This window comes from Hemibagrus wyckioides, linkage group LG29 (genome assembly GCF_019097595.1).
Source record: "Hemibagrus wyckioides isolate EC202008001 linkage group LG29, SWU_Hwy_1.0, whole genome shotgun sequence".
Taxonomy (NCBI): domain Eukaryota; kingdom Metazoa; phylum Chordata; class Actinopteri; order Siluriformes; family Bagridae; genus Hemibagrus; species Hemibagrus wyckioides.
This window is the reverse complement of record NC_080738.1, coordinates 19033699-19048991: the sequence shown is the minus strand read 5'-3', so window position 1 is coordinate 19048991 and position 15293 is coordinate 19033699. Positions and strand designations below refer to the sequence as shown.

Below are 15293 nucleotides of genomic sequence, written 5' to 3'. Positions count from 1 at the left end.
GTTGAATTTTTGGGCAATGAGGGACAGACAAACTGCATTATAGGAATGACTGATAACAGTTTGGTATATAAAAACAATTTCATGGCTCAGATTTGTTTGAAAATTTTATTTAACACCCATTGAGAATATGTGACTGAGACTAATTTCCATTTTTAATTTCACTTAGACATGGCAGGCTTTATATAAATAAGGTAATAAGGAAGTAAAATGCAACAATTCAGTTTTCAAGGTTATAAACGGAAAACAATAAACTAGAGGACAAAAAAATTAAACAACAAAAACAAAACGTGCAATGCTAATTGTTTTGGCCAGTTCTGATTTGTGTTACTAAACTGATATTATTTGCTGCATGCCAATTAGGTTAGCATGTACTGAATGAGCAGCTGTCCTGCTAGATCTGCCCTGTCAACTGTATATCATGCTATTATTGTAGAAGTGTCTAGAAGCAACAACACTTCAGCTTCATAATTTCAGCTATAGCACCAATACAAGACTGCAGCACATTGAAAACCACTAGACTTTAGTTACACATTAAACAGACTTTAGTCATTTATCTAAACACTGACATGTAGCCACACCATTTTCCATGGCTTTCAAACAAAACAACAATTATAATACAACTGTTAATTCAAGAGCTTCGAAAAGACTTTTTTTAAACAAGAGAGAGAACTGTTAGACCATAGCCAAACACCAATTTCTAATGATAATGCATACAATTTATTCACCCAACATCAAAACATACCTCAATCCTACAATCTGATGCTGTTTCTTTAAAAGCTTTGTTACAGATCTTCTCGTGACTATTTGGCCCCATCGTTCTATTTTGTACGCAAATCAGTGCTCGTCTTGGACAAACAAATGATGAGAATTTACATCACACTATGCACACATTTACATTTTGACTTTCCCTTCTCTTAAAAACTCACTAAAGACTGAAGAACATTAGCATAGAAAACAAAGTAAGTAAGTAAATAAATGAATAGAAAAATGGATAATTGGACACATGCATTATATTATATTGGATGCTTTAGTAAATGACCATTTAAGCAGTGAGAGAAAGAAGTGCATTGTGGGAGTGAAATAATGTAAACTGAAAACAATAGGAAACAATGCAAGAAAATAAGAAAATTCATTCTGGTTTAATATCTCATATGTATGAATTTATCAAACCTGTAAAACACTCATCATGACTACAGTGGAGACTACTTAAACTACCAAATGTTAACTTCATTCAGTTTCACCAGAGATGAGCAATGAAATTTTTCCAAATGTGATCCTTTTCTGCTTTTACACTTCAGAGATTTTAGAGCAAGTGCCTTACACACAGTGGGACTGGTAGCACTATCACTGCAGGGATTACTGCATCAGACAGACCTTCAAAATCTTTACATCTATAAAGTCCTGTTTTATAATGGAAAAGGAAATGGTACATGCTAACTAGTTTATCTTGCTAACCTTGCCATTTTGATGACGCTCATACTTCTGAAGAACAGTGTTTTTCTAATGTGTTTTCTAATTCTAGGTCATCGCTCATTTCACACTGCATGATTGAGAAGCAGACAGGACCAGATATTTAGCATACCAAATATTTCACGGGCATGCATCAATGATTCTCTCAGATCACGTCTTTGGTAACTCACACTACGAGATGTGGTCACTCAAGTGCAGGTGCTCCAATTTGCCTCTGATTTCAGGCATTTGTTGCTGATTTCGTAAAACCTGTCAGTGACTGAAAATCAGGGCTAAAATTGTGCAGTGTTATGAACTCTCTCGCATTAGTCTCATTACAAAATTTCATCAGACAAAGCCATTTGGTAAGATTAAATTAATATTCAGTGTAATATATTAAATTATATCTAAACAACTAGAATTACCTTTTTAAAATAAATTATTAGCACTTAGCTTCAATTAGGTAATATTGTTTTACAGCTTTAATATTTATAATATAAAAGGTCTGAATCCCAACTACAGAGACCTAAGTGTGAAATATTTTTTTTCCCTAGAGAAGGAACCCAGAGATTCAAGAAGGTGGCTAGGTTGACAAGGCAAGGCCAAACCAGCACAGAGAAAAGACTAGCATACAGCACCATGTTTTCAAAATAAAGCAGATTAGTCTTAAGGCTAGTTCACACTACAAGACTTTAACCATCGGCAGATCGCTTTGCTGTTCAGACTACATGACTTCACTGTATGTCTTTTTGTCCTTGTGGTGTTCACACTACCTAGCCTAGCTTAGTTCACACTACAGGATTTTAAGCCTGATTTAAGCCCGATTTGCAAATTAATGAGCTTGCCGACAGATCAGGCTGTGATCATGGGTGATCAGCGCTCGGCACTCTTTATGTGTGATCTACTCAACGATGCATCAAAGAGGCTCGCTGATGCGTTGCTGACACTTCGCAGACAAAATCCAGATATCTGGCATGTTAAATATCTGGGACGGTCGGCCGACTCGACATCACGTGGTGTCAATTGTAGCTACGACCTCCAGCCAATGAGAGAGCAACTCAACAGAGTTGAGGTCATCAGAAGAAAAGCAGCAGCAGCAACATGGCTTCAAAAATAGTGTGGACACAACATTTATTTTAATAAATTAACATTTATTTACAGCAAGACTCCTGCCGACGTCCATTTTCAAAACAAACCTCTACCGAAAGTCTCGCATCATTTCGAGATCCACCTGTTGTGTGTGTTTTCGTGACAAAATGTGGTTTGGGGACGGCGTTGAGTGACAAGAGTTGTTGTCAGATCGTGTGGTGTGTGATCCCCTCTTGTGGATCATTTACAAAGCGTCACGTAGTGTGAACACCACAAGGACAAAAGTGAAGACATGTAGTCTGAACAGCAAAGCGATCTGCCGACGGTTAAAGTCTTGTAGTGTGAACTAGCCTTAAGGCTTACAGTGTGCTAAAAGTGTATTAAAATGTTCACATATTGATATCTACAAGTCTTCTGCTAAATATTATCCCACTCTATTTCAATAGTACATTTTATCATAGTTCCTGGCATGCGGTCAAGCCCATAATCATCTGCTCCTGACAAAGCTACAAATGTCCAGCAGTCAGAATGTAAATGCTGGGAATTGAAGTCAGCACTTCTGTAGCTCAGCTAGGCTAGATATTCACTTTGCACAGTCCCTTCTCGCTTCAAATGCTCCACCATCATCCCTGTACCCAAGAAACCAAAAATCACAAGACTTAACGACTACAGACCTGTTGCTTTAATGTCTGTAATCATGAAGTCATTTGAGAGGCTGGTGTTGGCCTAGTTGAAGGAAATCACTGGACCCTTGCTGGACCCCCTGCAGTTTGCTTACCGAGCAAACAGGTCTGTGGATGATGCAGTCAATATGGGACTGCACTACATCCTCCAACATCTGGACAAACCAGGGACTTATGCAGCAATACTGTTTGTGGACTTCAGCTCCGCTTTCAACACCATTGTCCCAGATACCCTTTTGAATAAACTGACACAGCTCTCTTTACCCACCTCCATCTTTCAGTGGATCACCAGCTTCCTGACAGACAGGCAGCAGCTAGTGAGGCTGGGAAAACTCACATCCAATACCCATACCATCAGCACTGGAGCTCCTCAGGGCTGTGTTCTCTCCTCACTGCCTTACTCTCTCTACACAAATGACTGCACAACCCTTTGTCAAGCTCCTGAAGTTCACAGATGATACTACAATCATCTGTCTCATCTGCAGACAAGAGGTTGAGCAGCTAGCTGTCTGATGCAGTCACAACAACCTGGAGCTGAACATGCTCAAAACTGTGGCGATGATAGTAGACTTCAGGAGAAACCCCCTGCTCTCCCCCACTCACAATCATGGACAGCACTGTGGCTGCAGTAGAGTCATTTAAATTGACTCCATTGTGAAAAAGGCCCAGCAGAGGTTGTACATCCTTCTTCAACTGAAAAATTCAATGTGCCACAGCCACAGGTGACACATTTTTACTCAGCTGTTATTGTGAGTAAGTTCTGGGCTCTTCTAATCCAATCTAGGAAGATTGCAATGGACTGTTAAGGACTGAAAGGATCACTGGTGTGCACTTGTCCAACCTTTATGACTTGTACGACTCTTGAGTGAAGAAATGGGCAGGTAACATCAGAGCATGCATGTGAGCACCCAGAGCACCTTCAAAAAAAGACAACAGATTTTTTGTGTGTCTGTGCACACTTGGCGAATAAAGCTGATTCTGATACAATTATAACCCCTTCCACAGTTCTTAACACCACCATATTTATCAGGTTGTCCAGGAGCCCATGGGAGGTTTGAAGCCCCATTTCACCACTTCCATGTGTCTCTGTAGAGCCGAATCGAGAATTTTTTCTCACCTGCATGACTTCTGTTAAGAATCTATGCTGTTAGGAGCACTAGCCAAGTCTGTGTGAAGTGTTTGGCAGTCAGCCTGAGGTTATTGTCAGGTCATATGAATAGTAATGCTGATGAACCTGGTAGCACTGCTGAAATTAGCTGTGGAAAAAAAAATAAAAAATTGGTCACATTGCTGTTGGCACCTGTATCCACAGGACATATGATACCAAGATACAACACAATATGTGAAAAACAAGCCATCAAACTACACCAGATTATGTGTTTAACTCAATTCGCTGAGAAGGGAAATAGTTGACATAAGTTCTCAGGGCCTTTCCCGGGCAAAGCAAGTGCAGCCTGGCCTGTTCCACTGAAACATGGGGCAGAGGACAGAAGGCCTACAATATGCCCGGATGAGCAGATCTATCCCACCCTTTGGTGCAGGATAGCCTTGGACATGCCAGGGGCAACTTCTAAGCAGGCTGGTGTGACTGAAAGAGACTGCAGGTCTCCTACCCTTTTAAGGGAGGCCAAGACTAAGAGCAGATCCATCTTTAAGGTCAGAAACTTCTCAGAGGCTGACTCCATGGGCTCAAATGGAGCTTGCAGCAGGCCTTCCAGGACCACAGAGAGGTTCCAGGAGGGGAGGAGCAGTCTGCTGGATGGCCTCAGCCACCTGTACCTAAAAAAGTACAGGAAAAAGGAGCGAGGACCCCCCAAACACCAGAGGCTGTAGGGCAGGAGGTAAGCGAAACCGCTCTAGGGAGGATACTCCTAGGCACCCTAGTCCTGAAGGGTCAAAATTCCTTCTTGGCCCATCTGGCAGTGACAGACCTAAGGTCCTCTCTAGCCTGATGGGACTGGGCCTGGGCAAGGGGAGGATCTGACTGAAGACGTGCCTCAGGAAGAGTTTAAAAAATAAAATAAAATTGAAGTTTAAAGAGTGAGGCTTTGAAACCACACTGGGCCAGGTGTGTAAGGAGGACCAGGGAGCTTCTCCTACAGTAGTCTGCACCTTTCCATGAAAGATGACAATGAGACGCGGTAGTTGCATACAGGAGTTTGCTTGAAAGTAAAGGCAAAGATTATCTGCATCGGCTCACTAACAGAGATGCTGGTAAAGGCTGTACAATGATGGCTGGTGAATAGGATGCAAATCAGGCTGTTTTATAAAACTTACCTGGAACCAACTTTGAAAACCTATACTTCCTTAAGACCCTAAGATTACTTGCTAAGTCCAGCATCCTGACTCGTGGTATACAGCTATGCAAAGTTGCTGGTGCCCCTGAAGGCCTAGCTAATTTTATGTGCCTTAAGATAGCATCTCCTATAACCAGAGCATTTTTAGGTTTCTCAGGGGGTGTTTCACAGAGGAAAAAAAACTGTTAGAGTAAGTGCACTGGAGAGGAATGGTGCTTTCATGGGCAAGTCAAAGCATTACTGCATGCAAGTAACAAAATCAGGCTACTCATTATATTTGGAAAGAGTTTATTTATGTTAGTTAGGAAGGGTTCAAAAACATTCACTAATGAAAGAAAATTACTTTGAACATAATAAATTATTTAGTGTTGCAAACAGTTTGGGTGTTCTGTAAGTCCTCAGGCAAACAGTTCATTATTTCCTTTGTACTCTGCTTCCACCTTGTTCACAAGTCTTTATTGCCTAAATTTGAAAATGGTGCTGATGTGCATTCACCACAGACAGACTGTATGAAATTTCTGGTCTGAAATAATTTTGCAATAAAAAGATAACGTAATTATATAGACAGTAAAAGAAATTGAATATTACCAGAGTGTTTAACAATTGAACAGAATATGGTGTTTACTACTTTGTTTGGTTCTTGCAGTTTGCAGTCTAATAAAATCTAAAAACCTAAAATAACACAGTACAACAGTACAGCTAAGTAAAATGTCAATTCAAACAGATAAATTGGAAAGACATAAAGATTGGTCTCAATAAAATGTAAAAATATTAGAGGTAAATATGATTTTTTTATAGCATTTTGCTATAAAAGCAACTGAATATTATTAGTGTGTTCAACAGACTGTTTAACAGTTGAACAGAATATGGTGTTTACTAATTTGTTTGGTTCTCGCAATATGCAGTCTATTAAAATCTAAAATCTAAAAACCTAAAATAACACAGTACAATTAAAATAATGATTATACAGTACAGTATAGTTAAGTACAATTCATCAATTTAAACAGATGAATTAGAAAGGCATAAATATTGGTGTAATTAAAATGTAAAAATATTAAAGGTGAATATGATGGGTATTTGCTTGTTTCACTGAGATTGCAATTTCACTGCAAATGATATTATCTAAGTTGTAGTGTAAAGAGTAAGTGAAAATGCTGAATTAAGCATTTAGACAATCAGCATCTGGAATGAGAGCCTCCTCCTTTTTTTTCTTGTAATAGATGCTTCCATCTGGTTGCACCCTCCAAGTCACTGTGGTGGTTTCCAACAGGCCCTTTTGTTCAAGTGTTTGCTTTATCTGAAAAACAGAATTAGGATTTAATTAGTCAATACCATTCTTGTATAATAAACACAATCTCTATTACTGTAGTAACTCTGATATATTTAACTCTACAGGAACTTAATGTGATTATGAAATTAGTAGAAACACTTATTAAGCATGCATTAAGATTCATTGAGCATTTTCATACTGGTCAAGGTATTGCACATGTAGTTTGGTACTGAACATTGCACATGTACAAAAATTAAATGCACTAATACAAGGTACACTGTAGTCACTTGTGAAATCTTTGGGTTGTGTTGGTGACTCTTTCATAACCTTCTTTTCAGCTGCAGAGCAGTTGCCATATCACACTGAGATCCTTTAGGTGAAGACTTGGTGACTTGATGGTACAGTGGTAAAAAGACACCAGGAGATGTTCTGGAAGTTCAACCCCTGTGTTCTTATAAAGTAAAGCCAATCCTATGCTTTTCTAACCAGAAAGATGGTGTCTGATCTTAAGAAATGTGGGTCCCAAGAAACCTGAAGCAAGTAACCTTTTCCACTTTCTTTCCATTAATGTAGAGTGCAGCAGGCTCTCTGCATTTCTTACTAAAGTCTATGACTAGCTATTGGTGTTGAGTTCCAGGTTGTGTTTTGAGCTCCAGTCTGTTAGCCTGTGTGTCTCATCCCTGTCAGCTGACTCAGCCTCTGAAATTAGTATAGTAAGTGTGTGACTATTGGAGGTTGTTATTATTGTAGATAGACCTTGGAGCATTGTACAGTTTTTTTTTACAGGACCAGTAGCTGTGTTACTGTCCTTTATCAGGACTTCCATGGTCGTCCACAGTTTCCTTTTAAGAAAGTCGCAAGTGAACTTGTTGATGGTGACATTGTCAGCAGACATTTTAATGTAGAACAGTATAAGACAGTTGATGTATAAACATCAACGTCTTGATCTTAAAATATGTCTAAGTGGGTGTGGTTTAAATAGTCCTGAATTTCTTCAGTTCAGTTGTTCTGAACCCCTTCTAGCGCTGAGAGTTAGTTTGACTGTCTTAATAGGTTTGTATGCTGGGTCTATAAGAAAACAACAGTGGCAAAAAGAGAAGAAGAACATAAAAATGGCAAGCAAAAGGAACAAAATTCTTGAGGATAACAGACATTTGAGGGGATGAAAATGAAGAAATGCAGACAGAGGCATCATAACACAATTTCAGAGACAATCTGTGACTCACCAGCTCTAAAATGGACGACTGCACAGCAGGATCAAACACACTCCCATCAGACTTCACCTGCAGTTTCACTATCTGACTCCTCACTCGTGCAGCTGTGGAACACGAACACACACACACACACACACACTTAAAGAGTGCCTATTAATAAATAGATTTTCTTTGAAAGATTTTATATTAAATACCAATGAAAGCAATTAAGTTGTTAGAGAATTAACTTGTGAGAGTCAGTTAACGCTAGTATAAAAAAAATCCACTTTTTAAAGGAATTTTAAAATATGGCTAATGTGAATTAATGAAGCAGTTTGTCCTGGCATTGCCAGGTGTGGTATTATTTGGCCAAGTGACCTCTTGTTGCCATATGAAGTAGAGCAAGAGATAAGGAAGTGACCTCATCAGTAAAAGTCTGCAGGTAGTGATGTCATCAAAAAGAGACTGAATCAGAGGCAGAGATTGTTCCTGTTGTGGGTATTTATTAATCCAAAGACATCCTTTGTTCAAAGTTATCAATAAGGCATTCCCTGTAAGTCATCTTGTTTATTATTACTTGTTTAGTGCATTTTGTAAAGTTAAAGATGTGTTTTTGATGTTATTTAGAAAGGCATGTGTATGTTCATCAATGTAGTGCATATTTTTTCATCTTTCATGTTATTTTATAAGTTAGTCATTTTTTTGGAAACAGTGAATTCTTTGGTTGATTTGAGTAATCACTATAAACATTGGCTATTTTCATATGTAATATGCAATGTATCATTATATTTATTTGTGTTTTCAGTTTCACACCATTCATATGATAAAGTTACCCTCTCAACATCATTCCATGGTTCCGGGAGTTATTGTGTGAAGGTGTTTAACTTTCTGGATAATTAAATGTAGGTTCAACGAGGCCAGTACACAGTTTATCTTAATTTTACATTTATTGCACAGAGAGTACTTATGTTCTAGGAATGTATCCTTTTGTTTATGGTAAATTTGTTTTTATGTGGCAAAATTACTAAATTAATGTGGACTTTTGCATCACAATAAAATAAATTGGGTCCTAATTTGAACATAATTTCTTCCATCAAACATAAGACTTACTGGTGTGACAGAAGAAATAGTGCAGGTTGGTACAACGTTCATCACTGAACAGACCATTATTAACTGATCCACAGCTCCCCATAATTCTCTCAGAATTATCTGGTTGTCCAGTAGCCCAAGGGATGTTTGAAAGCACTGTGCCATCCGACCACTTCCATGCATCTCTGTATAGGCCAATCCAGGAATCCCCCTGGGCAGCCTTTATTTGTCCTAAGATGTTTTGGTCTGAGCTGTTAAGAGAGCTGGCCAAGTCTGTGTGATATGTTTGGCAGTAAGCCCGAGCTTCATGCCAGGTCACTAGACTTTTGATTCCGATGAACTTGTCAGGACCACTGAAACTAGCTGTGAAATGGGAAATATTTCTCATCACGTTAAAATCGTAAAAACAAAATGTGATCACAGTATACTATTTATTATTTTTTGACACTTTGCAGTACTACTCACTAGGTAGTAATCAAGTTCATCTAACCCAATTATTTATATTGAGTAAAATGGCAAGCTCCTAAATCATTTTGAAAACCAGCCACCAGACCAAAACTAAGCAAATCTAATTCAGGATATTGACTCACCATTGTAGCATATGAAGGCTCTTAGATATGTACATAATAGATCAAACCATTTAGCAGAACCAGATAGCAGAACACATGTTTCTACAGGCACAGCATTATTAGGTTGTCCAGAGTACCAATTGGTATAAGGGACATTCTTCAACGGGAGTTCGTTAAGGGCCCAGCGCCAGCTAGTGTAATCATCATACAGTCCGACCCAGGCTGGTGTTGCCAGACTTTTGCTTGCTGCTTCTTTGTTCAGTCTTAGCCAATCAGCATCACTTATGACTGTTGCCAGGTCATTGTACATCATCCTGCAGTAATTCTGTGCATCTGGCCATGACTTCGGGGTCATGATCAGGTCGTATTTGTGAGTGATGCTGTTCAGGAATGAGAAAGCAACTGGTACTAAACCTGTTGGTAACATTTGTAGAAATACATTTTGTTGCAATACATTTATATTACAGAACAGTGAATTTATATAGGTGAATGTTTGAATAGTATTTACCAATAAAACTAAAGGTGTGAAAGACCTGAATGGCATTGGTAGTTTAAGCAGTATGCATGACTAATAACCATGAACTGCATATAACCATTTAAATCATTTATAACAACAACATTTTTTTTTCTAAGGAAACTTACTAGTGAGATACAGGAGCAAATGTGTCTGCTTCATGATGTTGCTGTGGTGTCAAAAAAGCAAATGATGTGCAATCAGACACACTATTAATCATTATTTTAATTTTTCTTATATTTTTGATTGTGAGCAGGTTTTATGAACAGCTTTTGGGTAAACTGAACAAAGTCAAATGCTAGAATCAGAGTCCAGGCATGTTATGTGATGGAGCCAGAGACAGATGCAAATACAGATTAATCACTGATTTTAAAGACACTCCACTGTGGAGGCAAACAGTTTCCAAAATGGAAGTGTAGAGCTGAGAGCCATAGCATTCAGCACTTAGCTCAAGGGGAATGTGTGACTTTCTTATTTAAACCTTTATAAAACACCATTTTCAATACTGCTTAATAATAAAACTATGGTCATGTAGTATAATAATGTTTCTCAAACCTGTTAAGATACTTATACAGATTTCAGAAGTTCAGTAATACTGTAGATATTTCCTTTAATAAATTTGCATTAACATTTTTGCTAATAGATTTGGATGAATTAATAAATATGTTAAATAATTTGTTGAAAAGCAGAACAGCAAGGATTCTACAGTATTCAGTAATAGATATTTCCTTTAATAAATTTCCTTCGACATTTTTGCTAACAGATTTGGATGAATTAGTAAATATGTTAAATAGTTTGTTAAAAAGCAGAACAGCAAGGATTCTACAGTTTTCGAAACACTGCTTTCTCCACTGCTTTCCAAAGACTGAGGATTTATTAGTTTTATACTGTAATACGTAAATGAAACCTTTAAAAGTTGTTTAACCATATGTTTTCAGTGTATTAACTATGTTATAGAAATAGCCTCCATTTGTCACATATACATTACAGCACAGTGAAATTCTTTCTTCGCATATCCCATTCTTGGAGATTGGGGTCAGAGCGCAGGGTCAGCCATGATACAGTGCCCCTGGAGCAGAAAGGGTTAAGGGCCTTGCTCAAGGGCCCAACAGTGGCAACTTGACAGAGCTGGGGCTTGAACCCCCGATCTTCCAGTCAACAACCAAGAGCCTTAACCACTTAAGCCACTACTGCCTGATTAACTTTAATTGTTCTTTAATTGTTCTTATTAATGATTACATTTTATTAAATACTTTTTACTTGCTTGTAAATTTGTTATTTCCAATTATTTATCTCAACTTGTTAATTAAATGTTTACATTTCAATCCTAGCAATAAATAGAATATTAAAACATACCTGTAAAAAAAAAAAAAATCTGAAGCCTGGTGTTTCTTCAGTAGCTCTGTTGTAGATCTTCACTGCTTGCACACAACTCTCTAAAATTGTATCTGCTTACTTCACCTGTCCTTTTAATCCTGGAAAGACTTCCACATGTGTGACGCAGACAGATTTCCATATTATTTTAACTATCGCAAAACTCCTTATTTAAATAAAAAGCAAATTTTGACCCATCATCCTCAAATTTCAGCATAAAAAAGTGAAGCAGTTCATCTGCTCACACTGCAGCACTCGAGCAAACTCTTTTTTTTTTAATTTTTTACAACAAACTGCTGTACATCCAATTCAAGCAAAAAGTACAGGCAATTTCCTGGTTCTTTGAAATGTGAAGGCTATAATAGACCACTGGTGTTGATCCATGACGTTTTTGTTTATTCCACACTTGTCAAGTTTGTGTCTGTTACATAATTCTACTCTTCGTTCAAATCTGTCACTCCAAATAGGCAGCACCTGCATTTATCCCCAAACAGCCCCCAGGAGGAAAACCTGCAAAAACTGTTTTTGTTTTGTTTTTTTAAAAAACAGAGCAGCAGTAAACTACAGTTTTAGAGACCCACAGAAAAAGGGTTTTATTATTTTTGTATTGTCTTAATTAAAGAAACCTTGTTTCTTGTAATTAAAGAAAACAGTAACAATATAAAATTTATTTAATATTAAAGCAATATAGTATAAAATTACTTCAAATAATTAATCATTTATTTATTTGTTTATCGGTTTATTTTCACATTTTAATTGAACATTTTATTTCAATAAGCATAATCAGTCAACATAACCTAGCTATAATTTAAAAATCTGAAGGCTGCTGTTTCTTCAGTAGCTCTGCTTTGCACACAACTTTCTAAAGAGCTTCTGTTTAGACATTTTTGAATATATGTTGTCACACTGACCTTGTGATGTCTTTTCTTTATGACCTCATCTTACGAATGTAATATTCTTTGCTTTGAACTTCTGACTTGTTCTGATAAATCTCATTGGCAGCAGCATGGGTTCAACATGGTGCTCTCGTGGAAAAATTATGGCATGGACAGCATAGATAGAGATCCATTTTGTTTTCATTCTTCTTTTAGTCTCTTAGACTACTTACTTTAAACAAAACCAATTTCTGGCCCATCTTCCTCGGATTTCAGCACAGAAAGGAGGTGAAGGAGTTCATCATGTTCCTTTAGTGTGGAATACTCATGTGAGAGTAATCAGATCCAACATTCATCATGTAAAACATTATCATGGCTGCTTTATAAAATCATCACTGCTGACCGTTTACCCATGACCATAATGCTCCTAATCCATGAGGTACTGCATGTCCGCTCTTGGGAGGCACACATGGACGCTTTCTCAAACCAGTCATCCACAGAAGGGACATCAGACAGTTCTCCTGACCATGGGAATAGAGGTGGTTGATTCCCAAGGACACACTGGAATGGCATGAGGCCAGAGGATGCCCAGGTAAGGGAGTTTTGGGCATATTCTGACCAATGATTGAACTACTGTTGCTGGTCCCAGCTGCAGTATGTTCGCAGGTAACAGCCCAGTTATTGGTTTACATGAATCCCCGTGTAAAGTCCATGATATTTTTAATGAGGGTGTCTTCTTTGATACCACTTTCCCGTGGGTGGCCTTTGATCCTTTCTCTACGTTAATACCAATGAAAAGCCTAAAAACAAAAAAAAATCACAAAGTGATGAGTGTTGAGAAGTAAAAAAAAAATACAGAAACATGAAGGTTACATAAACATTACAAGATTTGTAAAAGATTTTGTAGTGTGTGTACCTTTGAACAAACTCTTGGGTCCTTGCAGCTTCCTCTTGGTATTCTAAGTTAAAACCATAGGTTGCTAACACTGCAGCAAGCCCAGAGATGAAGCTTGATTGGCCTTCACAGATGACTTGAGTTTCTATGCTGATCATCCACCGTCTTGTTGTCACCTCATTACCAGTAACTGATATAGAAAAAAAAGTCATGATTTGTGTATCAACATGCTCCAACAACATCTATGAGAAGAAATATATAGACAGTCAGACTAATGTCCTGTTTATCTTGGACTTGCTGGGAGATTCAAGGTATGCATCAAGGTAACATCGGCTGCAGAGGCAGACATCTGTACACATACACAAACTGATAAACAACTGATGTAGTGCATATAGTCCAAGTTATCATCTTTACACTGCAGGCTAGGTACAAAATAAACAAAATAATTCCACTTTTCCATCAATGACAATATTAATACTACTCACAGGATAATAAAATTACATTTAAACTTGAAACAGCTAGCAACTAACCAGTAGCTATGTAATTTTACTGCACATTTTAACCAACACACAACCACAAAACTGTCAAATGGTACGACAAAAGTAATAAAAATGGGAAAAAAATGATAGAGCCCTGGTTATATTTTACATATCATCAGGCCTAATCTGACAAAAAAAACATGCTAGTAATTTTGTTCATTTAGCAGCTAAAGAACTGCATGAGCTAACTGAAATGGTTAGGCTGCTAGCTTTCTATATATAATATCTTTTATTCACCAAAAAAAGAAACACTGTAAATTAAGCACAAGGAGTAAAAGATAACAATTACCTTATTGAGTAAGAAACAGGATGAAATTAAAAGCAAGTAAGGATGAAAGTTACATGCCTTGTCCACTCTTCAGGGTGAAAATCCTTTTCTTCCTCTTCTTGCTTCAATATCCAAATTATACAAATATTTGATGCCTATATTTTAATTTTCAAATATTATCTGCACAACAAACAATGTAGAAGGGCCTGATTCTGTGTGATAATGCTCAGATGATTTTGGGTCCTCAACCACCAGAGATAGACAAGCCAAGACAAGCCAGAATTAAAAGGGAAAAAAATACTGCATTATACCGTGAAATTATACGGTAGCTTGCTGTCCACACTTTGGGCATCCTAGGCATCAATATTTACAGTATTCAACTGCTTTTACAGTATTTTTTTTACAGTGTGGCATCAGGTGGCACACATTTGAAAAACAATATATGAGAATGGTAGTGAATGCAAAAAACAGCTATGAGAATGGTAGAAAAACTATGGGAACTGGGGTGGTCTGTGACACACTCCACCGCTATATTTGAAGAGTATACATTGAAGAGTACTTCTGATGTACTCTTCAATGGTTTTCTTTTCTGGAGGGGGGAGGAGGTAGATTTAGCTTGGTGTTCAGCAGTAGCTCAATAGTGCAGTCCCATGGGCGTTAAGGAGGCAGTTGGGTGGTGCATAACATGCTAAAAGAAAACTTCCTTCAGGTATTCCTGTGGTATGTGGACTGTTTCTGCGGTGTCTGGGCTCTCAACTGATGTGGTGCGACATGGTTGAGATGAGGTGATGATTCCTCGGAATGGAAGAGTCAAATCTGCAGTGCATTTACCTTGGGTTGATTTCCCTGGCTTTGGGTTTACCTGGCAGGATACATATGCGGCGTATAAAGAGCTTTATTAACCACAAACAGAATCCAAACAAATAAGTCCAGAACAGCAATGCAAATCAGGTCAGAAACAGGCAGAGAGTCACAGAAACAGAGAATACAGTCAGGAAGGCATACAAAGCTGAGAAGGGCAAAATCCAAAAGAGTAATAAATTCAGTAGGCAAAGCAAGGGTCATATACAAAAGCAAACTAATTTTGTGACAAGCAGCTCTTCATGCAGAATAAACTGACGATTCTTTGCCTTTGTCCACGGGCATGGGTCTGGTGTAAAAGTCCATAAACCCAGAAAAGAAAATTCCA

The 15293-nt window shown here is 37.9% G+C and overlaps 1 protein-coding gene across 3 annotated transcripts; it reads right to left on the bottom strand.

Moving 5' to 3' along the window:
* Window positions 1-5820: 5820 nt before the first annotated feature.
* LOC131348929 (macrophage mannose receptor 1-like) lies at window positions 5821-11639 on the bottom strand. 3 transcript variants are annotated; one of them, XM_058384174.1, is made up of 6 exons: window positions 11510-11639; window positions 10282-10322; window positions 9661-10053; window positions 9092-9433; window positions 8015-8106; window positions 5821-6815 (listed from the first exon to the last, which is right to left on the bottom strand). In XM_058384174.1, the coding sequence occupies exons 2-6, from the start codon at window positions 10313-10315 to the stop codon at window positions 6678-6680; spliced, it is 999 nt and encodes a 332-aa protein (XP_058240157.1). In that variant the 5' UTR covers window positions 10316-10322; window positions 11510-11639; the 3' UTR covers window positions 5821-6677. The 3 variants fall into 3 exon arrangements, with proteins under 3 accessions (XP_058240157.1, XP_058240158.1, XP_058240160.1); XM_058384175.1 differs by having other exon boundaries at window positions 10282-10326; window positions 11515-11588; XM_058384177.1 differs by lacking the exon at window positions 10282-10322 and having other exon boundaries at window positions 11510-11598.
* Window positions 11640-15293: the final 3654 nt, after the last annotated feature.